The 26,257-nt window shown below is 43.0% G+C and overlaps 1 protein-coding gene across 1 annotated transcript in view; it reads left to right on the top strand.

Moving 5' to 3' along the window:
• Positions 1-397: 397 nt before the first annotated feature.
• LYVE1 (lymphatic vessel endothelial hyaluronan receptor 1) overlaps positions 398-26,257 on the top strand; it is a 38,143-nt gene continuing 12,283 nt past the window's right edge. The window contains exons 1-4 of the mRNA XM_089654613.1: positions 398-634; positions 12,275-12,431; positions 18,985-19,124; positions 25,663-25,995. Of these exons, the coding sequence (XP_089510739.1) occupies positions 550-634; positions 12,275-12,431; positions 18,985-19,124; positions 25,663-25,995 (715 nt within the window). The 5' untranslated portion in view covers positions 398-549. The remainder of the gene's footprint in view (positions 635-12,274; positions 12,432-18,984; positions 19,125-25,662; positions 25,996-26,257) is intronic.

Raw genomic sequence — 26,257 nt, 5'->3', positions numbered from 1 at the left:
GATATTCAGTACTTTGATAAGCTGCTGGTTGATGTTGATGAATCCACCCTTAGTCCAGAAGAGCAGAAGGAAAGAGAAATGATGAAGCTACTGCTGAAGATTTATTATCCTTCTTTACAGAATTATTTAACTGTTAACTTGTCAAGATTTCCTCCTAATGATGGTTCTCCATGCTCCTTATATATGTGGTTTTTCTACCTATACTCTTTCGGATCTCATTGTATGCTTTCAGTAAAGGAAGCAGCTCCAGCTCCAGTTTAAAGGTTCTCCTGTTTTCAGCTTATTCAGTTTCCTCTTCTTTATTTTTGCTCTTTCATTATTATCTCCGTTTTCCAGAAAGCCACCCACCAAACAGTACATGGGATTTTTACGTCATTGGTTTCCACCCATTGTTGTCCTGTAAGTATGAGGAACACAGAGACTTTATGAATCGATGCCCCTCTTCCCAGGTTTCATTGTTGAAGTGTGGAATGACAGACATTCTCACATACTTCATCCGCCCACCAGAAAGGATTACAGGATCAGCCAACTGAAAACTACAAACCAAACATGGATTCTCACCTTGGTTTTACGTTCGTGCTCTTGTCGCTCTTCCTAAGGATACACCTAACCTTCAGTTCTATAGATATAAAAGGTATGTAACATGTCGTTTCATTTTTTATTTTTTATTTTTTTACGTGTATATTGGAAATGGAGAGTGACCCTACGTTCTACATACAGCCAAAGAAAAAGGGCTTTATACTAACAAACCTTGACGATGGAAAAATAATGTTAATAAAAAAATAGCACCGACTACTGGAATTCGGAACTTCACAGGTTATGTAAGAAGATGTCATGGATATCTTTGCTAAAAATTAAATTGTCAACAGAAGATTGGGGAATAGAAATTAAATGGATGTTTAGCTCTCCAAGTGTGGTTTATAGAAAAACAGCAACTGCTACTTTTGCTTCACCAGGAGTTTGGTGCCCAATGGAGTCTTTGACCTGACTATCAGAAACTGTGAAAAAAAAAATTATTTGTTAGAAATTTTGTTAGAAAAACTGTTAATGACATACGAAGATTGGTCATACTGGAGATGCAGTGTTCTATGTATATAGCGTAATACAATAGTATTATGATTATGTCCAGTAGTGGGTCATGTTGGAGGTGTAGTGTTCTATGTATATAGTGTAATACAATTGTATTATGATGGTGTCCAGTGGTGGGTCATGTTGGGGGTGTAGTGTTCTATGTATAGAGTGTAATACAATTGTATTATGATGGTGTCCAGTGGTCGGCCATGTTGGGGGTGTAGTGTTCTATGTATAGAGTGTAATAGAATTGTATTATGATGGTGTCCAGTGGTCGGCCATGTTGGAGGTGTAGTGTTCTATGTATAGAGTGTAATAGAATTGTATTATGATGGTGTCCAGTGGTGGGTCATGTTGGGGGTGTAGTGTTCTATGTATATAGTGTAATAGAATTGTATTATGATGGTGTCCAGTGGTGGGTCATGTTGGGGGGTGTAGTGTTCTATGTATAGAGTGTAATAGAATTGTATTATGATTATGTCCAGTAGTGGGTCATGTTGGGGGTGTCGTGTTCTATGTATAGAGTGTAATAGAATTGTATTATGATGGCGTCCAGTGGTGGGTCATGTTGGGGGTGTAGTGTTCTATGTATATAGTGTAATAGAATTGTATTATGATGGTGTCCAGTGGTGGGTCATGTTGGGGGGTGTAGTGTTCTATGTATAGAGTGTAAGAGAATTGTATTATGATGGTGTCCAGTGGTGGGTCATCTTGGGGGTGTAGAGTTCTATGTATAGAGTGTAATAGAATTGTATTATGATTATGTCCAGTGGTGGGTCATGTTGGGGGTGTAGTGTTCTATGTATAGAGTGTAATAGAATTGTATTATGAGGGTGTCCAGTGGTGGGTCACGTTGGGGGTGTAGTGTTCTATGTATAGAGTGTAATAGAATTGTATTATGATGGTGTCCAGTGGTGGGTCATCTTGGGGGTGTAGAGTTCTATGTATAGAGTGTAATAGAATTGTATTATGATGGTGTCAAGTGGTGGGTCATGTTGGGGGTGTAGTGTTCTATGTATAGAGTGTAATAGAATTGTATTATGATTATGTCCAGTGGTGGGTCATGTTGGGGGGTGTAGTGTTCTATGTATAGAGTGTAAGAGAATTGTATTATGATGGTGTCCAGTGGTGGGTCATCTTGGGGGTGTAGAGTTCTATGTATAGAGTGTAATAGAATTGTATTATGATGGTGTCCAGTGGTGGGTCATGTTGGGGGTGTAGAGTTCTATGTATAGAGTGTAATAGAATTGTTTTAGGAGGGTGTCCAGTGGCCGACCATGTTGGGGGGGAAGTGTTCTATGTATAGAGTGTAATAGAATTGTATTATGAGGGTGTCCAGTGGTGGGTCACGTTGGGGGTGTCGTGTTCTATGTATAGAGTGTAATAGAATTGTATTATGAGGGTGTCCAGTGGTGGGTCATGTTGGGGGTGTAGTGTTCTATGTATAGAGTGTAATAGAATTGTATTATGATGGTGTCCAGTGGTGGGTCATGTTGGGGGTGTAGTGTTCTATGTATAGAGTGTAATAGAATTGTATTATGATGGTGTCCAGTGGTGGGCCATGTTGGGGGTGTAGTGTTCTATGTATAGAGTGTAATAGAATTGTATTATGAGGGTGTCCAGTGGTGGGTCATGTTGGGGGTGTCGTGTTCTATGTATAGAGTGTAATAGAATTGTATTATGAGGGTGTCCAGTGGTGGGTCATGTTGGGGGTGTAGTGTTCTATGTATAGAGTGTAATAGAATTGTATTATGATGGTGTCCAGTGGTGGGTCATGTTGGGGGTGTAGTGTTCTATGTATAGAGTGTAATAGAATTGTATTATGATGGTGTCCAGTGGTGGGCCATGTTGGGGGTGTAGTGTTCTATGTATAGAGTGTAATAGAATTGTATTATGAGGGTGTCCAGTGGTGGGTCATGTTGGGGGTGTAGTGTTCTATGTATAGAGTGTAATAGAATTGTATTATGATGGTGTCCAGTGGTGGGTCATGTTGGGGGTGTAGTGTTCTATGTATAGAGTGTAATAGAATTGTATTATGAGGGTGTCCAGTGGTGGGTCATGTTGGGGGTGTAGTGTTCTATGTATAGAGTGTAATAGAATTGTATTATGAGGGTGTCCAGTGGTCGGCCATGTTGGGGGTGTAGTGTTCTATGTATAGAGTGTAATAGAATTGTATTATGGTGGTGTCCAGTGGTGGGTCATGTTGGGGGTGTAGTGTTCTATGTATAGAGTGTAATAGAATTGTATTATGGTGGTGTCCAGTGGTGGGTCATGTTGGGGGTGTAGTGTTCTATGTATAGAGTGTAATAGAATTGTATAATTATCCTGTCCAGTGGTCGGCCATGTTGGGGGTGTCGTGTTCTATGTATAGAGTGTAATAGAATTGTATTATGGTGGTGTCCAGTGGTCGGCCATGTTGGGGGTGTAGTGTTCTATTTATAGAGTATAATAAAATTGTATTATGGTAATTTCCAGTGGTTGGTCATGTTGAAGGGTTAGGTTGCTTTTACGGGGTTTAATGTTCTATGTTTGAGTAGACTGAAATATAATCTTGTATAGTATATAGGAAATGATCTATTTCTCAGCAATCATTTTTATAAAAATGGTTGCTTTAACAGTTCATATAATGAAAAGGTTTAATAATTCAAAGTCACATAACTTGAAATTTCATATTAGCACACATCATGCAGGGCCAGGACAAGAGGTGGGTGGGAGGAGCGGCTGCCCTGGGAACAATGGTTTCCTGTAGGGATGGGGGCGCCTTCCTACTGCTACCTAAGGCTGATAGGAGTAGTGACAGTGGCAGTGATTTTGACAAGCGAGTGACTGCTGGATATAGGATCCCCTAAGCTGGCACATCATGAATGGGGTTGGTGGAGAGGGGGGGCAGCGCAGTTTTCCATCTTTGCCCAGGTTGCTGGATAACCTTGTCCCACCACTGACATCACGATTCAATACTCTAGAACAGGGGTCTTCAAACTTTTTAAACAAAGGGCCAATTTACTGTCTTTAAGTCTTTCAGACGGCCGGATTGTGGGCAGTAGGCGTAGAAAATGTCCTGAGCCCAGCATCAGTGAAAATGAACATGGCCTCAGGATTGGTGGTCAGCAGGAGGAAGAGTAGTGTCCCATCTCTGGTATCAGTGGAAGAAATAGTGGCCCATTGTTGGGATCAGTGGAAGGAATAGTGCCCCATCATTGGTATTATTGGGAGGAATAGTGCCCCATCATTGGTATTATTGGAAGGAATAGTACCCCATCATTGGTAACAGTGGAAAAAATAGTAGCCCATAGTTGGCATCAGTGGAAGGAATAGTGCCCCATCATTGGTATTATTGGGTGGAATAGTGCCCCATCATTGGTATTATTGGGTGGAATAGTGCCCCATCATTGGTATTATTGGGTGGAATATTGCCCCATCTTTGGTATCAGTGGAAGAAATAGTGGCCCATTGTTGGCATCAGTGGAAGGAATAGTGTCCTATCATTGGTAACAGTGGAAGAAATAGTAGCCCATTGTTGGCATCAGTGGAAGGAATAGTGCCCAATCATTGGCATCAGTGGAAGGAATAGTGCCCAATCATTGGCATCAGTGGAAGTAATAGTGCCCAATCATTGGTATCAGTGGAAGGAATAGTGCCTCATGTCATTGAGAGAAATAGTGCCCCTTGGGCCGGCAAAAGGTCCACATCCCGCCCTCAGGCCACAGTTTGGAGACCCCTGCTCTAGAAGATCTGCTATGAGAACTTTTTGAAGTTACTATGAAAGAACATTTGAAGATTTGAATTTTTCAATGTCGGGGTTAGGACTACAAGCACATTTTCTTTATATATCCACCACATATTTACTGTGCTTTTCCTGTTACTGCTAGGCTTTGTGATTAGTCATTTAACACCTTTTATGTATAAATATATGAAGAGTTTATATAAGTGGAAGGATGAGGGACATCTGTTCCTGCACATCCAATAACTGCCTGACATTTTCCTGCCTAAAGCTGAAGCCTTTGCTGCCTCTGACAATTCCAGGCCCATCAACAACTGTGCAGTTTTTGTCAGAATAAACATTTTTTTCGACCCTTAGTGACCTGCAGGAGCCTGCCTGTCTTTGGTGTATTTCCTGCTGAAGGTAGTTACTCCCTCCATCGCCTGACCCTATAAGAAAAGCATGCTGGGTCAGATGGCTGCCTGCCAATAGCATGCCGTGCAGTACAATCTTGGGTCTTTGTATTTTTAAAGCTGTCCCTGGTCCTGAAAATGTTTATCGGTATTTTGAAACCTTCACCTACAACTTCAGACCAAGGATACCAAAAATCTCCTCTTTTCCTATATTCTGCACCTTAAATTCTTAAGAATTCCAGATATGGCCTTTTTTAAATAGTTGCATTGGACCAACTTGGAGCAAAGTAACTATGTATATATACCATGCCTGTGGGATCCCTCTGGAAGCTGCAAATCAGTGTACAGGCACAGCTACTCCAGTGATCTCCACTTTTGGTTCCCCTGCTGCATTGTGAACATAGAAGGATAGCTGCTCACCGCAGGCATCATTCAGAGAATGCTTTGTATTTTCTCAATGAATGCAAAGCATTCTCTGATTGGATGGGGTGGAGTAGTGAGATCATGATCTCCACCTCATCCAATCAGAAAATGCTTTGCATTCATTGAGAAAATGCAAAGAATTCTCTGGATGATGCCCATGGTGAGTGGCCAACCTTCTGTGTTCACAATGCAGCAGGACAACTGCTCCGCACAGGAACCCAGATGCAAGTAGAGATCATTGGAGTAGCTGTGATTGCTACAATGATTTCCAGCTTCTTTTAGGGATCCCACAGGTATAGTATACAGATGTATGGTTGCATTGATCCAAGCAATGTATAAAATGCCATACCTGGAATTCTTCTTTAATTTTAATCTGCAGAATGTTTGGAGTTTATAGTAAGCCTGTGACCGGGGCATTCAAATATTCATTATTATCAGAGAGGAACTTCACCCTATCTATTGTAAATGAAATGTAAAATACCTAACGTTTGTCCCTGTATACAAATACAAAATGTATACTTACTAGTTCATGGAGTCCAGCGTTGTCTTCATGAGCAACCCTTTGCTCTTCTCCTGTGAAGCCATCTTGCAATGAAATCACAGCAACCAAGACTCCTTGCTTCCCCTTCCGGCTGATTTAGCATCTCAGCTCATCCTTCCCAGTAGTGGCTCAACAGTTTAACCCTCCCTGCTCCCCCTCCCAGCAGTGACTTAGCAGCTAAGCTCCCCCTGCTCCACCCTCCCAGTAGTGACTTTACAGCTCAACAGCCACTTCCCCGTAGTGACTTAGCAGCTAAGCTCACCCTGCTCCACCCTCCCACCATTGACTCCCAGCTTAGTTTACACTGTTCTCCCTTCCAGCAATGACTCAACAACTCAGCTCACCGTCTCCCCTCCCAGCAGTGACTCAGCCATATAGCCCCCCCCCTTCCCTGCTCCCTCTTCAAGGAGTGACTCAGTTGTATAGCCCTCCCCTGCTACCCCTCCCAGCAGTAAATCAACTGTATAGCCCTCCCCTGCTGCCCCTCCCAGCAGTAAATAATCTGTATAGCCCTCCCCTGCTGCCCCGTCCAGGAATGACTCAGCCGCATAGCCCTCCCCTGCTCCCCCTCCTAGCAGTTACTCAGCCGCATAGCCCTCCCCTGCTCCCTCTTCCAGCAGTGGCTCAGCCGTATAGCCCTCCTCTGATCCCCCTCCCAGCAGTGACTCAGTCATATAGACCTCCCCAGCTCCCCCTCCCAGCAGTGACTTGGTCATATAGCTCTCCCCTGCTCCCTTTTCAGCAGTGACTCAGCCGTATAGCCCTCCCCTGCTCCCCCTCCCAGCAGTGACTCAGCCATATAGCCCTCCTCTGCTCCCCCTCCCAGCAGTGACTCAGCCGTATAGCCCTCCTCTGCTCCCCCTCCCAGCAGTGACTCAGCCGTATAGCCCTCCTCTGCTCCCCCTCCCAGCAGTGACTCAGCCGTATAGCCCTCCCCTGCTCCCCCTCCCAGCAGTGATTCAGTCATAAAGCCCTCCCCTGCTCTCTCTCCCAGAAGTGACTCAGCCGTATAGCCCTCCCCTGCTCCCCCTCCCAGCAGTGATTCAGTCATAAAGCCCTCCCCTGCTCTCTCTCCCAGAAGTGACTAAGCTGTATAGCCCTCCCCTGCTCCCCCTCCCAGCAGTGACTCAGCAGCTCTGCTCACTCCACTCCTCCTCCCAGCATTAATTAATACTGGACTTCAAATCTGAAGAAGAAAAGATATGTGGGACTTTCAAAGTGCTAAAACTCCCTCAGGATAACACACTCAAACAAACCAATATAAAAGAAATCAAATTTTATTACAAATTGTATAAAAACAGAGATCCTTCATCTTCCCATAAAAGCAATTAATAAAATCATAACCTTTCATTGCGATAGACCTCAACCCACCTTCCTTATGTAAAGAAATGATATAGAATGTCTGTAATCTTGAAAGACATGTAGAGATTTTAGGAAGGTGGTAAATTCCAACGCGTTTCACCGGATGGGCTTCTTCAGGGATTCAGCTATAGGGGAAAGCAGAGGAGATCATGAGAAATATATACATCATATTATGTACACATCCTCAGTTACATTACCAGATCCAACTCGTAAAATACAAATAAAACTCCTTAACTTTTAATTTTATATATATATATTAGCATATTAATGGTTATAGGTAATTTTTTGATACAAACAAAGTCGTGAGTTTTATTTGCATTACAAGAGTTGGTAATGTAATTGAGTATGTGTACATATAATGATGTGTTTATATATATATTTGTTCAATGATCTCCTCTGTTTTTACAGTGCTTTCCCCAATAGTTATTTCCCTGAAGAAGCCCATCCAGCGAAACGCGTTGGGTTTTAGGAAGGTGGTAGATTCCAACGCGTTTCGCTGGGTGGGCTTCTTCAGGGATTCAGCTATAGGGGAAAGCACTACAAATACAGAATAAATCATGAAAAATATATACATCATCATATTATATACACAAACTCAGTTACATTACCAGATCCAACTGTTAAAATACAAACAAAACTCATGACTTTTAATAATATATAATAATTTATCTATCCATCTTATATTATCTATCTATCTATCTATCTATCTATCTATCTATCTATCTATCTATCTATCTATCTATCTATCTATCTATCTATCTATCCATCCATCCATCTATCTATCTCTCCATCTATCTATCTCTCCATCTATCTATCTATCTATCTATCTATCTATCTATCTATCTATCTATCTATCTATCTATCTATCTATTACACTGTTCAACAAATTTTTATTTTTTGCCAGTTTTGGAAACAAAAGGATCCATTTCTTAATGAATTTCACATTCTGAGTTCAAATATAACAATGAAATTTGTCAATTGGCTCTAGTTTTTCTGTAAACGGAAAGTTTTCTACTATAGGCGTAATGACTACATAATGTACAATAATTATATAGATAGATGTCTTTCCACAAATATAAAGCAAGTGATATTGACTACATAACAAAGCCTAAATGGCAGAATATATTGCATAGGATTACCAAGAAAAATTATAGCCATAAGCTAAGTTGAATCATTTTAATACTTAGGATTCTCACTAGTTTTGTCTTCAGTTTGTCGGTTTTGCTTCTCTTGGCTTTTCTCTTGTATTCGAGGAAAGGGCTATCTCTTACAACTGTCCAGCAATAGTCAGCAAGCATTGATGGGCTCAATTTACCTTGATATCTTCTTTCCATAGCTGCAATGTCTTGATGGAAGCGTACGAACATCACTTGCTAGGAGATTCCACTGTTGTAGTCTTGACTCCAAAAGCTCTGCCTTGTTCTTCGGAAGATCCAGGTCTCTGATAAGATCGCTCAATTCCACTTGTGTAATGAGGTGTGGTTCAGTGGGTGTGGATGGAAGAAAGTCTGGGTCATGTGAGGTTGACGGTTGATGACTACATGCTTCAGGTTCTTCCTCACTTGACTCAACCACGAAGGATTCTGGTGCTTTAGGAATTGGTAGCCCCTCTCCATGAGGAACTGGACGTATTGCCGATGGAATATTTTGATAGTGCACAGATAACTTTTTCTTCTTATTTAGCCCTTTTACAATTGGAGGCACCATACAAAAGTAACAATTACTAACATGATCTGTTGGCTCTCTCCAAATCATTGGCACAGCGAAAGGCATAGATGCCTTTTTTCCATTCAACCATTGCTCCAGTGCCGTCCCACAAGAATTGCAGCATATATGTGGTGCCCAGCTCTTGTCCTGGTCTCCTATCTTGCAGCCAAAATACAAGTTGTAGGCTTTCTTAATCATTCCTGTTATCCTCCTTTTTTGTGAGATAAAAGTTATTTCACCGCAGATATAGCAGAAATTATCTGCTTTATTCACACAAGTTCGAGGCATTACTGAGTAGCCTATATAAGCATAAAACGAAATGTAAAGACGCTGTCCAACTACAATCAGCTACAGATACTGCAGCTTTTATGCAGTGAAGTGATGCAATTAAAGGCTAATATTGCATCATCTCAGTATACATGCAATTTTCTATTGGTCACCAGTATCCATTGCGCAATATGCAGCTGAAGTTGCATCATAATTTTGAATGGCTTACGTCATTAGATGGGTGAATATATCATGGAAACTAGAGCCAATCAACATTTTTTAGGGTCATTTTCGTTTTCAGCACCCCAAAATTATGTAAGATTAGCTAATTTTATGCCCAAAACTTTTTATCTATCATCTATCTATTATCTATTATCTCTCTATCTATCTATCTATTATCTATTATCTCTCTATCTATCTATCTATCTATCTATCTATCTATCTATCTATCTATTATCTATCTATCTATCTATCTATCTATCTATCTATTATCTATCTATCTATCTATCTATCTATCTATCCTATCTATCTATCCTATCTATCCTATCTATCCTATCTATCCTATCTATCCTATCTATCCTATCTATCTATCTATCTATCTATCTATCTATCTATCTATCTATCTATCTATTATCTATTATCTATCTATCTATCTATCTATCTATCTATCTATCTATCTATCTATCTATCTATTAGCATATTAATGGTTATAGGTAATTTTTTGATACCAACACAAGTCGTGAGTTTTGTTTGTATTACAAGAGTTGGCTCTGGTAATGTAATTGAGTATGTGTACATATAATGATGTATTTAAGTATACATTTTTCATGATATCCTCTGTATTTGTCGTGCTTTCCCCATAGTTAATTCCCTGAAGAAGCCCATCAAGCGAAACGCATTGGTATTTACCAACTTCCTAAAATCTCTACATGTCTATCAAGATTACAGTCATCCTATATCATTTCTTTAAATAAAAAAGGTGGATTGAGGTCTATCTCACTGAATGGTTATGATTTTATCAATTGCGTTTATGGGAGGAGGAAAGATCTCTTTTTTATACTATTTGTATTGAATTTTTTTTTTTTTTTTTTTTTTTAATATATTGGTTTGTTTGAGTGTGTGATCCCGAGGGAATTGTAGCACCTTGAAAGTTCCACATATCTTTTTTTTCTTCAATTTTGGATTATTCAACATGTGGTGCAGATGGATCAACTATACCTAGTAACTAATACTGGGCTCCAGACAAGTATAAAATATATACAAAGTGAAATCATTATATGTATTTTTGAAAAAAAAGCTACTGTTAAAGCCAGCCATATACTCGAATTCTGAAAGAATTTTATTTCAAAAATCTTTTCTAAGACTTTTCGTTCGAATTTCGCACCATTAGTGGGTCACAGAAACAGCCGATTTCTATGTAACCATTGAATTTGAGTGATCGGGCATGTTGGAAATTTTTTGAAAAACAAACGAATTTCGAATCAATGATAGAAGAATCGGGCAGGAAATGTAATTGAAAAAAGAAATGAGCATGAGCTGTGACCTGGAAAGAAAAGAAAATTCTTGGCTACAAAAATTCTTTTCTATGGCAACATGTGAAATTAAAGATTTGGTTGGTCAAATTTCGAAATCAATGGTGGAACCATCAAATTACAAAACTTATGAAATTTCTTATTTTCCAAAGAAATTTAGTTCAGAATTCGACCCCTGTATAGCCCGCATCATACTGGACTCTAGAGAAATATAAAAGAAATACAAAGCAAAATCATTATATGTATTTGTGAAAAAAAGCTAATGTAAAGCCGGCCATACACGGGTCGATTTCAGGGAGACTTTTCTTTCAAAAATCTTTTCTAAGGATATTCGTATGAATTCTACACCATTAGTGGGCCACAGAAATGGGCAATTTTCAAACGACCATTGAATCTGAGTGATCAGGCATGTTGGAACTTTTTTGAAGAACGAACAAATTTCTAATCAATGATGGAAGAAATGTAATTGAAAAAAGAAATGAGCGGTGACCAGGAAAGAAAAGAAAATTCTTTTCTGTAACAACATGAAGTGAAACTGAAGGCTTGGTGGGTTGAATTTTAAAATCAATGGTGGCGCCATCGGGTTACAAAACGCACAAAGTTTCCGATTCTCTAAAGAACATTTGTTCAGAATTCGACACACGTACGGCCTGCATAAGTTCAATGAACTTGTGTTTCTATCAGTTTCCTGTGGTCACCTGTGCAGCATCGCTCAGACTGGGAGAGGGTGGATCAGCAGTGTTAGCCAGAAGTGGATTCCCTGCCCTTTTTACACCCTTTCCTACCCCTCCATCTGGCTTTCAGCTTGTAAGGGCTCCAATGCTTAGCTCTGTCTACAGGAGCAGAGAGCATAGAAGAGCATAGGCTGGGGATGAAGAGGTGGCACTGTTACTGTAGCAGGGGCAGACTGACCATTTGGAAACTCGGGCACTGCCCGAGGGCCCGGGGTCAGTAGGGGGCCCCATGAGATGCCCCTGGTACCTTTTTCATAGGCTTTTTTGAGTTTGGGCAAGGATAAAGGGGCCCCATGATCCCCTATTGCCCGGGAGCCCCATGATTTGTCAGTCCGCCCCTGTACCATAGTATTGAAAAAGGTGTCACACTTCTACCTATACAGTATGGGGAGGATGTGTGAACCTCCAAAAGTGGCTGAACAAGCAAAGCATTTTATATCGATGAATTTTTACTATGTGTTTGGCTGCTTGGTTGGAGCTTTTATAAATAATTGTCCCTTCTCACCCTTGTTTGTACTTCGCAGACCTACTACCCTTAAGATGCCGAATAGCTGGAGTACTTCTAGTAGAGAAGAAGTTTAATTACACGATGGCGGAGACTGCATGTGAGCTTCTGGGGTTGCAGCTCGCCAACAGGGCCAACATACAGAAAGCTTGGGGCTTCGGCTTTGAGACGTGCAGGTAGGTGGGCAGAGATGGTCGTCTTTTGGATATCTTCTATAAGAAAAGGTTGTGGGTTCCAGATAAGTAGAGAAAATATACATACTGTATAATTATAATTAAAGGAGAGATTTGATACAAGGCGCCAGACATTAAAGAGAACCAATCACAGCTTGGCTATGGCTATAAATTCCTTATGCTAGACAGGGCCGGATATAGCCTATCTGATCTGGGGGTGCAGTAAAAAAAAGTCAGGGGCATCATTTCAACACCCCTCCCCCTCACATCAATTGTCCTCATCAGATTGCCCCCTTACAAAAATTGCCCCCACACATTGTCCCCTTAGATCAGGGGTGGGCAATTGTGGCCCTGCAGCTGTTGGTGAACTACAAGTCCCATCATGCTCTGCCTTTGGGAGCCATGCTTATAACTGTCAGTTTTGCAATGCCTCATGGGACTTGTAGCTCTACAACAGCTGGAGGGCCACAGTTGCCCACCCCTGCCTTAGATTATTGTCCTCATCAGAGTGCCCCCTTACATAAATTGCCCCCATATATTGTCCCCTTAGATTATTGTCTTCATCAGAGTGCCCCCTTAAATAAATTGTGCCCACACATTGCGTCCTTAGATCAGGGGTGGGCAACTGTGGCCCTCCAGCTGTTGGTGAACTACAAGTCCCATCATGCCTCTGCCTTTGGGAGTCATGCTTGTAACTGTCAGTTTTGCAATGCCTCATGGGACTTGTAGTTCTACAACAGCTGGAGGGCCACAGTTGCCCACCCCTGCCTTAGATTATTGCCCTCATCAAAGTGCCCCCTTACATAGACTGCCCCCTTATATTGTCCCCTTAGATTATTGCCCTCATCAGAAAGCCCCTTTACATAAATTGCCCCCTTATATTGTCCCCTTAGATTATTGCCCTCATCAGAAAGCCCCTTTACATAAATTGCCCCCATATATTGTCCCCTTAGATTATTGCCCTCATAAGAGTGCCCCCTTACATAAATTGCCCCCATATATTGTCCCCTTAGATTATTGCACTCATCAGAGTGTCCCCCTTACATAGACTGCCCCCACACACTGCCCCCTTAGATCAGGGGTGGGCAACCAGCCTCCAGCTGTTGGTGAACTATAAGTCCCATCATGCCTCTGCCTTTGGGAGTCATGCTTGTAACTGTCAGTTTTGCAATGCCTCATGGGACTTGTAGTTCTACAACAGCCAGAGGGCTACAGTTGCCCACCCCTGCCTTAGATTATTGTCCTCATCAGAGTGCCCCCTTACATAAATTGCCCCCATATATTGTCCCCTTAGATTATTGTCCTCATCAGAAAGCCCCTTTACATCAATTGTTGTTATCTTGATTGTTATTGTTATTATTATTATTATTATTATTACTATATCAATACTACTAACAACAGTTATTATATATAATTATTTACATATAATATTTTAATATTATTATTCTCTACATAAAAATGCTTGTTTAGAAACATTGTTCAGATGTGAGATAGTTACAAATGTTACTTTTGTATGTTTTTTTGTGTCATTTATCTGCAGATCAAAGGGCTGAGTTTCCCTCTGCATTTAATGTCAATTAAAGCAACCTGACAAATACTTTTTTTTCTTTTTTTTTGTTCCTATTAACCCTCTAGTAACGTTCTATTAACCGTTTGTTTTCCCTAAACTGCCCTAATTTCCTTTGTCTTCCCCTTCCCTCTTTAAGTATTATTCTCCTGCTGATTTCTTTTTTATTATATATTATATATTTTTTTAATCGTTAATATTTATTCTTTTTTTTTTCCATTTTTATTCATTATGCTTATCAATTTGTTTAGTGTTGCATTAAAAAAAAGTGTAAAATTGAAAAAAAAAGTTATTTCATTTGTAAATAGCTTTGTTATGCTTTCTAACAGAATTATGAATTTAGGGTAATTTAAATAAATATAAATGATAGAATAATTTTTTTTTAACAATAAACATTTTTTTATCTATTTTTCTAAACTAACACTGATGAAATTAGAAGCAAAAGTCTATGGATTGCATTAAAAAAATAAAATCCTTTTTGCAAGACAATGGGGTGGATTCACTAAAACTGGTGCACACAGTCTGGCACTTTTTGCTGGCTGATAGCTAAAAAGAGTTGGAAATTTGAGTGGAGAGTAAAAAAAGGGATCAAAATCATTACCAAGTAATTATAGACTTATTAGTGTAACTTCTATAGTTGGGAAGATACTGGAGAGTTTAATAAACGACCACATAAATGAGTTCTTTCTGGGAAAAAATATTTTAAGCAACAGACAGCATGGACTCATGAAAGACAGAAGTTGTCAAACAAATCTGATTTCTTTTTATGAGGAGGTGAGCAAAACCTTGGACAGAGGGGTGGCGGTGTAGGTGGTATACTTGGACAGAGGGGTGGCTGTGTACATGGTATACTTGGACAGAGGGGTGGTTGTGGACATGGTATACTTGGACAGAGGGGTGGTTGTGGACATGGTATACTTGGACAGAGGGGTGGCTGTAGACGTTGTATAATTGGACAGAGCGGTCTTGGTGGACGTGGTATAATTGGACAAAGGGGTGGCTGTGGACGTGGTATACTTGGACAGAGGGGTGGCTGTGGACGTGGTATACTTGGACAGAGGGGTGGCTGTGGACGTGGTATACTTGGACAGAGGGGTGGCAGTGTACGTGGTATACTTGGACAGAGGGTGTCGGTGGCCGTGGTATACTTGGACAGAGGGGTGGCTGTGGACGTCGTATAATTGAACAGAGGGGTCTTGGTGGACGTGGTATACTTGGATAGAGGGGTGGCTGTAGACATGGTATAATTGGACAGACGGGTGGCGGTGTACATGGTATACTTGGGCAGAGGGGTGACAGTTGACGTGGCATACTTGGACAGAGGGGTGGCGGTGTACATGGTATACTTGGACAGAGGGGTGGCTGTGGACGTCATATAATTGGACAGAGGGGTCTTGGTGGATGTGGTATACTTGGACAGAGGGGTGGCTGTGGACGTGGTATAATTGGACAAAGAGGTGGCAGTGTACGTGGTATACTTGGACAGAGGGGTGGTGGTGTACATGGTATACTTGGACAGAGGGGTGGTGGTGGACGTGGTATACTTAGACAGAGGGGTGGCTGTGGACGTGGTATACTTGGACAGAGGGATGGCGGTGGACGCGGTATACTTGGACAGAGGGATGGCGGTGTACGTGGTATAATTGGACAGAGGGGTGGTGGTGGACGTGGTATACTTGGTCAGAGGGGTGGTGGTGGACGTGGTATACTTGGACAGAGGGGTGGCTGTGGACGTGGTATACTTGGACAGAGGGATGGCGGTGGACGTGGTATATTTGGACAGAGGGGTGGCAGTGTATGTGGTATACTTGGACAGAGGGGTGGCGGTGGACGGGGTATACTTGGACAGAGGGGTGGCGGTGTATGTGCTATACTTGGACAGAGGGGTGGCGGTGTATGTGGTATACTTAGACAGAGGGGTGGCGGTGTACGTGGTATACTTGGACAGAGGGGTGGTGGTGGACGTGGTATAATTGGACAGAGGGGTGGTGGTGGACGTGGTATACTTGGACAGAGGGGTGCCGGTGGACGTGGTATAATTGGACAGAGGGATGGTGGTGTACGTGGTTATCTTGGACAGAGGGGTGGTGGTGGACATGGTATACTTGGACAGAGGGGTGGTGGTGGACGTGGTATAATTGGACAGAGGGGTGGCGTTGTACGTGGTTATCTTGGACAGAGGGGTGGCGGTGGACGTGGTATACTTGGACAGAGGGGTGGCGGTGGACGTGGTATACTTGGAATTTGCAAAAGCGTTTGACACAGTTCCCCACACACAGCTAATGTGTAAGGTAAATTCTACAGCCTGGAAAAATCCGTATATAAATGAATAGAAAACTGGCTAAAAGATGGTATTCAGAGAGTAGTGGTTAATGATTCATACTCTGAATGGTCTAGAGGTGTCAGTGGTGTACCCCAGGGTTCAGTGTTATTAGTGGGGTACCCCAAGGTTCAGTGTTGGGACCCTTACTTTTTAATATATTTATAAACAATATAGGGCAGTGGTTCTTAACCTTGTTGGAGGTACTGAACCCCACCAGTTTCATATGCGCATTCACCGAACCCTTCTTAATTGGAAAAATAAAATATGATTTTTAAAATTCAAAACATAGGTATATATTTATACATAGGTGCACAAAATGAACAAAACCGTTAAGAACAAAGAACAAAACCATTAAAACATGATTTTCACACAAAAACAAAAACATAATAATGAATATTTACTGCACGAATCATATGAGTCGGGTGTGGGTCTTCACCTCTGCCGAACCCGCGAGACTGACTCACTGAACCCCTGGGGTTCGATCTAACCCAGGTTAAGAACCACTGTTTTATAGTAATTCATCCCCCATAGTAATTCATCCCCCATATAGTAATTCATCCCCCCTATAGTAATTCATCCCCCATAGTAATACATCCCCCATATAGTAATTCATCCCCCATAGTAATTCATCCCCCATATAGTAATTCATCCCCCCTATAGTAATTCATCCCCCATATAGTAATTCATCCCCCATAGTAATTCATCCCCCCTATAGTAATTCATCCCCCATATAGTAATTCATCCCCCATAGTAATTCATCCCCCCTATAGTAATTCATCCCCCATATAGTAATTCATCCCCCATAGTAATTCATCCCCCATATAGTAATTCATCCCCCATATAGTAATTCATCCCCCATAGTAATTCATCCCCCATATAGTAATTCATCCCCCATAGTAATTCATCCCCCATATAGTAATTCATCCCCCATATAGTAATTCATCCCCCATAGTAATTCATCTCCCCTATAGTAATTTATCCCCCATATAGTAATTCATCCCCCATAGTAATTCATCCCCCATATAGTAATTCATCCCCCATAGTAATTCATCCCCCATATAGTAATTCATCCCCCATATAGTAATTCATCCCCCATAGTATTTCATCCCCCCTATAGTAATTCATCCCCCATATAGAAATTCATCCCCCATAGTAATTCATCCCCCATATAGTAATTCATCCCCCATATAGTAATTCATCCCCCATAGTAATTCATCCCCCATATAGTAATTCATCCCCCATAGTAATTCATCCCTCATAGTAATTCATCCCCCATATAGTAATTCATCCCCCATATAGTAATTCATCCCCCATAGTAATTCATCCCCCATATAGTAATTCATCCCCCATATAGTAATTCATCCCCCATAGTAATTCATCCCCCATAGTAATTCATCCCCCATATAGTAATTCATCCCCCATAGTAATTCATCCCCCATATAGTAATTCTTCCCCCATATAGTAATTCTTCCCCCATATAGTAATTCATCCCCCATATTAATTCATCCCTTATATAGTAGTAGTAAGTAAGTAGCAAGTAGTAAGCCAAGTCCCCCCTGTGTCCCCCCAATTTTAGTAAATCCATCCCAATATCAGCAAAGGAAAGTATTATTTGTCCTACACACACAAAATATATATATATATGTGTGTGTATATATAGATATATAGATATACATATATATATATAGATATATACACGATGTTGCCAAACATCAACAATGTTGATAAATCTATCAATGTTCTAGGTAGTTATATCGTACATTGATACAATGTAACAGGTGTGTCAAAAAGATATATATATATATATATATATATATACATACATATATATGTATATATACACACTATATTGCCAAAAGTATTGGGCCCGCCCTCCAAATCATGTGATTCAGGTGTTCCAATCCCCTCCATGGACACAGGTGTATACAATCAAGCCCCTAGGCATGCAGATGGCTTCTACAAACATTGGTGAAAGAATGGGTCGCTCTCAGGAGCTCAGTGACTCCAAGCGTGGTCCCGTGATAGGTGGTCACCTGTGTAATAAGTCCATCCGTGACATTTCCTGGCTACTAAATATTCCATGCTCAACTGTTAGTGGGATTATAACAAAGTGGAAGCAACTGCACAGAAGGCGCCAACTGTCTGCAGAGCCAATAGCTAAAGACCTTCAAACTTGGTGTGGCCTTCAGATGAGCCCAACAACAGTGTGTAGAGAGCTTCATGGAATGGGTTTCCATGGCCGAGCAGCTGCATCCAAGCCTTCCATCACCAAGTGCAATGGAAAGCGTTGGATGCCGTGGTGTAAAGCATGTCGCCACTGGGCTCTAGAGCAGAGGAGACGTGTTCTCTGGAGTGACCAATCACGCTTCTCTGTCTGGCAATCTAATGGACGTGTCTGGGTTTGGCAGTTGCCAGGAGAACGGTACTTGCCTGACTGCATTGGGCCAAGTGTAAAGTTTGGTGGAGGGGGGATTATGGTGGGGGGTTGTTTTTCAGGGGTGCACAGGTGCGATAGTTACAGGTGTACCTTAATAAATGTTTATGAACACCCTATACTTTGGATAACCAAATATCTGGATCTGTTGGTAAACATCATCTACTTTAAATATACTCTGACATCATCACCTTTATATCTTTGATGCAATGGCTGTTCCTCTCCTCTACAGCTACGGGTGGGTGATGGAGAAATACGGAGTCATTTCACGGATTCAGAACAATGAAAAATGTGGAAAGAACTTAACCGGGGTCCTCACCTGGACCGTCCCGTTGTCCCGTGACTTCAGCGCCTACTGTTTCAATGCTTCTGGTGAGTATACATTTTCATCTGAAAATGCTGGTTGACTGGCTGTTTTTACTGACCGGATGACTTCAAGGCTTTGAGTCTCTGACCTTCTACAAAGACAGCAACATACAAGAGGCTGGGGACTCAAAGCAGCTGAAGATGCCCAGTGTACACCTGCAGCAAAAATACACTTCTTGGATCACTTTATTACTGGCAGAGAAAAGGAGCGCATTGGTGATAGTAACAGGTGTAGATACTAACTATGGACTTCTATTATTTGGTCTGTTAGATACATCATTGAAAGTGGTTTGTTTCAAGTGCAAAAAGTATATATATTGATCCTGCCAGAAATATTGTGAGTTGATAACTTCCTCTGTTCTCTGCCTATACTTTAAAGTGCTACTAAACCCTGCATTCACTATATCCGCTCTCCCCGGACCCTGCATTCACTATATCCACTCTCCCCGGACCCTCTGTCTGGACAGTGCTGATTGGCCCTGTGCTGATCACATGTACTATCCTAGGAAAAAAAAACTCTCTAGCAATGCACACCAAACTGAGCATGTACAGCTTATCCCCAAGGATCTGTTCTATCAGCAGATGGATTGGGGACAGTGGAAGAAGGGGAGAATCAGAGAAGACAGGATCAAACAGCCTTTTTACACAATGCGAAGGATTAACCCCTTAGGTTCCACAGTGAGTATAACAAGCGTGCTTTGCTGCATCTACAGACTGATTGTACTGTTGGGGGTTTAGTAACACTTTAAGTTCCTTTTAACATGAGGCACAAAATACCCCAAACACTTTAAAGTGGTATTAAAGGTTCAGCTTTTTTTGCAAAAAAATAACAAACATGTCTATACCTATACTTACCTGCTCTGTGTAATGGTTTTGCACAGAACAGCCCTTCCTCTCGAGTCTCCCACTGGTTCTCCTGGCTCCTCCCCCTTGACCTGTGCCCCCCAATAGGAAACCGTTTGCTATGGGGGCACTGGTGCCTGCTTGCTCCTGAGCGCGGCTCTTTGCTTCCATAATGCACAAACTGTAGAGCCGTGGTTCAGCCCTGCCGCTTGCTCTCATGTCATTGGCTCACTGACTGTGATTGTCTCAGCCAATGGGGAGAGGGAGTCCTGGGACATCTGAGGCCCTCATGCTCCCCGGACCCCGCATTCACTATATCCACTCTCCCCGGACCCCTCATTCACTATATCTGGTCTCCCCGGACCCGGCATTCACTATATCCGCTCTCCCCGGACCCGGCATTCACTATATCTGGTCTCCCCGGACCCCGCATTCACTATATCCGCTCTCCCCGGACCCTGCATTCACTATATCCGCTCTCCCCGGACCCCGCATTCACTGTATCCGCTCTCCCCGGACCCTGCATTCACTATATCCGCTCTCCCCGGACCCTGCATTCACTATATCCGCTCTCCCCGGACCCTGCATTCACTATATCCGCTCTCCCCGGACCCTGCATTCACTATATCCTCTCTCCTCGGACCCTGCATTCACTATATCTGCTCTCCCCGGACCCTGCATTCACTATATCCACTCTCCCCGGACCCTGCATTCACTATATCCGCTCTCCCCGGACCCTGCATTCACTATATCTGGTCTCCCCAGACCCCACATTCACTATATCCGCTCTCCACGGACTCTGCATTCAATATATCTGATCTCCCCGGACCCCGCATTCACTATATCCGCTCTCCCCAGACCCTGCATTCACTATATCCGCTCTCCCCGGACCCTGCATTCACTATATCCGCTCTCCCCGGACCCTGCATTCACTATATCCGCTCTCCCCGGACCCTGCATTCACTATATCCTCTCTCCCCGGACCCTGCATTCACTATATCCTCTCTCCCCGGACCCTGCATTCACTATATCCTCTCTCCCCGGACCCTGCATTCACTATATCTGCTCTCCCCGGACCCTGCATTCACTATATCCGCTCCGATCTCCCTGGACCCCGCATTCACTATATCTGGTCTCCCCGGACCCCGCATTCACTATATCCACTCTCCCCAGACCCCGCATTCACTATATCCGCTCTCCCCGGACCCCGCATTCACTATATCCGCTCTCCCCAGACCCCGCATTCACTATATCCGCTCTCCCCGGACCCTGCATTCACTATACAGTGGGACAAAAAAGTATATAGTCAGCCACCAATTGTGCAAGTTCTCCCACTTAAAAAGATGAGAGAGGCCTGTAATTACAATTATAAGGTCCTGGAGTGGCCTAGCCAGTCTCCAGATCTCAACCCCATAGAAAACCTTTGGAGGGAGTTGAAAGTCCGTGTTGCCCAGCGACAGCCCCAAAACATCACTGCTCTAGAGGAGATCTGCATGGAGGATGGGCCAACATACCAGCAACAGTGTGTGCCAACCTTGTGAAGACTTACAGGAAACGTCTGACCTCTGTCATTGCCAACAAAGGATATATAACAAAGTATTGAGATGAACTTTTCATATTCACCAAATACTTATTTTCCACCATAATTTGCAAATAAATTCTTTCCAAATCAGCCAATGTGATTGTCTGGATTTTTTTTCTCATTTTGTCTCTCATAGTTGAGGTCTATCTATGATGCCAATTACAGGCCTCTCTCATCTTTTCAAGTGGGAGAACTTGCACCATTGGTGGCTGACTAAATACTTTTTTGCCCCACTGTATCTGGTCTCCCCGGACCCTGCATTCACTATATCCGCTCTCCCCGGACCCTGCATTCACTATATCTGGTCTCCCCAGACCCCGCATTCACTATATCCGGTCTCCATGGACCCTGCATTCACTATATCTGGTCTCCCACAGTACACACAACATGGAAATGCAATTATTTTAGTAAATATAAACTGCTAAATTACTATTCTCATCAGCAGTATATAGCAAGAGAGAGTATAAAAAGACAATAATGATGCGAAGAGCAGAATATTAAAATACAGCCCTGGCCAAAAGTTTTGAGAATGAAACAAATATTAATTTACCTGCAAGGATACACATGCGGTCATCATTGCTTTATACAAAAAGGGATTCACAGGCAAGGATATTGCTGCTACTAAGATTGCACCTAAATCAACCATTTATCAGATCATCAAGAACTTCAAGGAGAGAGGTCCAATTTTTGAGAAGAAGGCTTCAGGGTGCCCAAGAAAGTCCAGCAAGTGCCGGGACCATCTGCTAAAGTTGATTCAGCTGCGGGATCAAGAATGGCAGCAGGCAGGTGTGAGGCATCTGTACGCACAGTGAAATGAAGACTTTTGAAGGATGGCCTGGCGATAAGAAGGACAGCAAAGAAGCCACTTCTCTCCAGGAGAAACATCCGGGACAGACTGATATTCTGCAAAAGGTACAGGGATTGGATGTCTGAGGACTGGGTCAAAGTCATTTCCCTTTTCGATTGTTTGGAGCATCCAGAGAAAAAGCCTTGCCCGTAGAAGAAAAAGTGAGCGCTACCATCAGTCCAGTGTCATGCCAACAGTAACGCATCCTGAGACCATTCATGTGTGGGGTCACTTCTCAGCCAAGGGAGCGGGCTCACCCACAATTGTGCCTAAGAATACAACCAAGAATAAAGAATGGTACAAAAACATCCTCCGAGATCAACTTCTCCCAACCATCCAAGAACAGTTTGCTGATGACCAATGCCCTCTCCAGCATGATGGAGCACCTTGCCATAAGACAACAGCGATAGCTAAGTGGCTTGGGGAACAAAACATCAACATTTTGGGTCCATAGCCAGGAAACTCCCTAGATCTTAATCCCATTGAGAACTTATGGTCAATCCTCAAGAGGCGGGTGAACAAAATAAAAACTCCACAAATTCTGACAAACTCCAAGCGTTGATTATGTAACAATGGACTGCCATCAGTCAGGATGTGGCCCAGAAGTTGACTGACAGCATGCCAGGATGAGATGCAGAGGTCTTGAAAAAGGAGGATCAACACTGCAAATATTGACTCTTTGCATAAACTTCATGTCATTGTCAGTAAAAGCCTTTGACCAGGGACGGACTGAGAACTCATGGGGCCCCTGTGTCCTTGCCCAAACTCAAAAAAGCCTATGAAAAAGGTACCAGGGGCATCTCATAGGGTCCCCTACTGACCCCGTGCCCTCGGGCAGTGCCCGAGTTTCCAAGTGATCAGTCCGCCCCTGCCTTTGACACTTATGAAATACTTATATCTGTACTTCAGTCTACCAGAGTAACATCTGACAAAAAGATCTAAAAACACGGAAGCTGCAGACTTTGCGAAAATTAATATTTGTGTCATTCTCAAAACCTTTGTCCAGGGCTGTAAAGTTAAATCAAACTGCTAAAATTTTACATGAGGTTTAACATTCCAAATGTCTCTGATGATCCTGCTATGCCATTACGTCCTTGTTTAGGCACTTCTTGTTGTAGCATTCCATTTATACTCCTGGGGGAAGGGGGTTCTGTGGCCGGAGCAGGGGCGGACTGACCATTTGGGAACTCGGGCACCGCCCGAGGGCCCAGGGTCAGTAGGGGGCCCCATGAGATGCCCCTGGTACCTTTCATAGGATTTTTTGGGCGTGGTTTGAGTGTGGGCGGGGACACCGGGGCCCTATGATCCCCTATTGCCCAGTGGCACCATGAGTTGTCAGTCCACCCCTGGGCCGGAGGGATCATTTAGAGTTGTCAAAAACATTTAAAGAATCCATCCAGAGGGTTTGGAGGTTTAGGAGGTCAAAGCGGTCGAAGTCCAGGGTAAGTGGTGTTTGATCCATAGGGACCACACTTTCTCAAACAAAGCCATCCCATCTTCCAGTATTCCAGTCATGTCATCATTGGTTCTCATCCATGACACTCTGGATTTGACCTCCTGTGGGTTAATGGTAACCAATTTCCATGCTTTTACTGTAGCCTGGTTAGTTGCAGATGAACATCATTAGCTTAAATTGATAGGTTGTGGTCCTTTCTGGGCATCTAGGAAGTAAAACTTCTATAGAGTATTTACCAAAATGGTACTGAAATAACATACACTCACTGGCCACCATCTTAGGTCCACCTGTTCAATTGCTTGGTAATACAAATTGCTAATCAGCCAATCACATGGCAGCAACTCAATGCATTTAGACATCTAGACGTGGTGATGACGACTTGCTGAAATTCAAACCGAGCATCAGAATGGGGAGGAAAAGGGATTTAAGTGACTTTTAAAGTGGCATGGTTGTTGGTGCCAGACAGGCTGGTCTAAGTATTTAAAAAAAACTGCTGATCTACTGTGATTGTCATGCACAACCATCTCTAGGGTTTACAGAGAATGGTCCAAAAAAGAGGAAATATCCAATGAGCAGCAGTGTGGACGAAAATGCCTTTTTGATGTCAGGGGAGAATGGGCAGACTGATTGTTGTGACATTCAGATGGTAGGGTCAGAATTTGGCATAAACAACATGAAAGCAAGGATCCATCCTGCCTTGTATCAACGGTTGAGGCTGGTGGTGGTGGTGTCATGGTGTGGTGGATCCATCCTGCTTTGTATCAACGGTTCAGGCTGGTGGTGGTGGTGTCATGGTGTGGTGGATCCATCCTGCCTTGTATCAACGGATCAGGCTGGTGGTGTCATGGTGTGGTGGATCCATCCTGCCTTGTATCAACTAATCAGGCTGGTGCTTGTGGTGTCATGGTGTGGTGGATCCATCCTACCTTGTATCAACGGATCAGGCTGGTGGTGGTGGTGTCATGGTGTGGTGGATCCATCCTGCCTTGTATCAATGGTTCAGGCTGGTGGTGGTGGTGTCATGGTGTGGTGGATCCATCCTGCCTTGTATCAACGGTTCAGGCTGGTGGTGGTGTCATAGTGTGGTGGATCCATCCTGCCTTGTATCAATGGTTCAGGCTGGTGGTGGTGGTGTCATGGTGTGGTGGATCCATCCTGCCTTGTATCAACGGTTCAGGCTGGTGGTGGTGTCATGGTGTAGGGGATCCTTCCTGACTTGTATCAACGGTTCAGGCTGGTGGTGGTGGTGTCATGGTGTGGTGGATCCATCCTGCCTTGTATCAACGGTTCAGGCTGGTGGTGGTGTCATAGTGTGGTGGATCCATCCTGCCTTGTATCAAAGGTTCAGGCTGGTGGTGGTGTCATGGTGTGGTGGATCCATCCTGCCTTGTATCAACGGTTCAGGCTGGTTTTGGTGTCATGGTGTGGGGGATCCATCCTGCCTTGTATCAATGGTTCAGGCTTTTGGTGGTGGTGTCATGGTGTGGTGGATCCATCCTGCCTTGTATCAACGGTTCAGGCTGGTGGTGGTGGTGTCATGGTGTGAGGGATATTTTCTTGGTAAAGTAAGCTGGACCCAATAAGGTGGCCAGTGAGTGTATTTAATATTCAGTTTGTGTTTGGCCATAAAGTTCATGCCACTGGACATCTCCAGCATACTCACAAACACATTTTAATAGTTTGGCCACCAGCCAATTTCTATCCAAGGTTAAGAAATCGCAATTGATGGAGGCCAGATGATGGCCAAATTCTTGCAATTGTAGAAGGCCAGCATATGTTGACCAGATTCCATCAATTATTGCTGCTCTCATTTCAGATCTGCGGATCAATTCCTGTAAACCAGAGCTCATGGTAACCATACCACCAAGCACCTTGGCGCCAACCACTGGATCCCAGCTACTGCCAACCACTCACCAACAGATCCCAGAACTGCAAGAGAGATCAACAGCCTGGCCAATCTTACCAACCACATTAAGAGAGTTAACGAGCCGTCCATTGCTTACCACGCTGATAACAACGCTGAGACTGACGCCAAAAGAGGTTCCGCCAGCTACGACGCCAAGGATGACAACTCAACCACCAACAGAGGAACCAACAAATCCACCGGAAAATCAAGCAGCACGACAGAGCGAGAGAATCGTATTTGGAAGTAAAGTCATTTCTTTGTAGACATTTTCTATTGTTGTTAAATATAGTTTAACCGCAATATATTTTCCCAACCGTCCTATAGTAGAACTACTGCTACAGGGGGATTCACGGCCTCAGCTGTGCATGTTTCCCTATGAGACTGTGTGGATGGGGGTTGCCTATTCCCTCCACCCAAGTCTCAGATTACACTCAGCTAGGTGCTGTGCAGTATTTGACATCAGATCCCCACCCTCTGCCTTTTGCAGCTCAGTAATGCTGTGTAC

The sequence above is a fragment of the Staurois parvus genome, unplaced genomic scaffold (assembly GCF_062004578.1).
Source record: "Staurois parvus isolate SC_StPar_1 unplaced genomic scaffold, SC_StPar_1.0 ptg000781l, whole genome shotgun sequence".
NCBI lineage: Eukaryota > Metazoa > Chordata > Amphibia > Anura > Ranidae > Staurois > Staurois parvus.
This window is presented reverse-complemented; position numbering and strand designations above follow the sequence as displayed.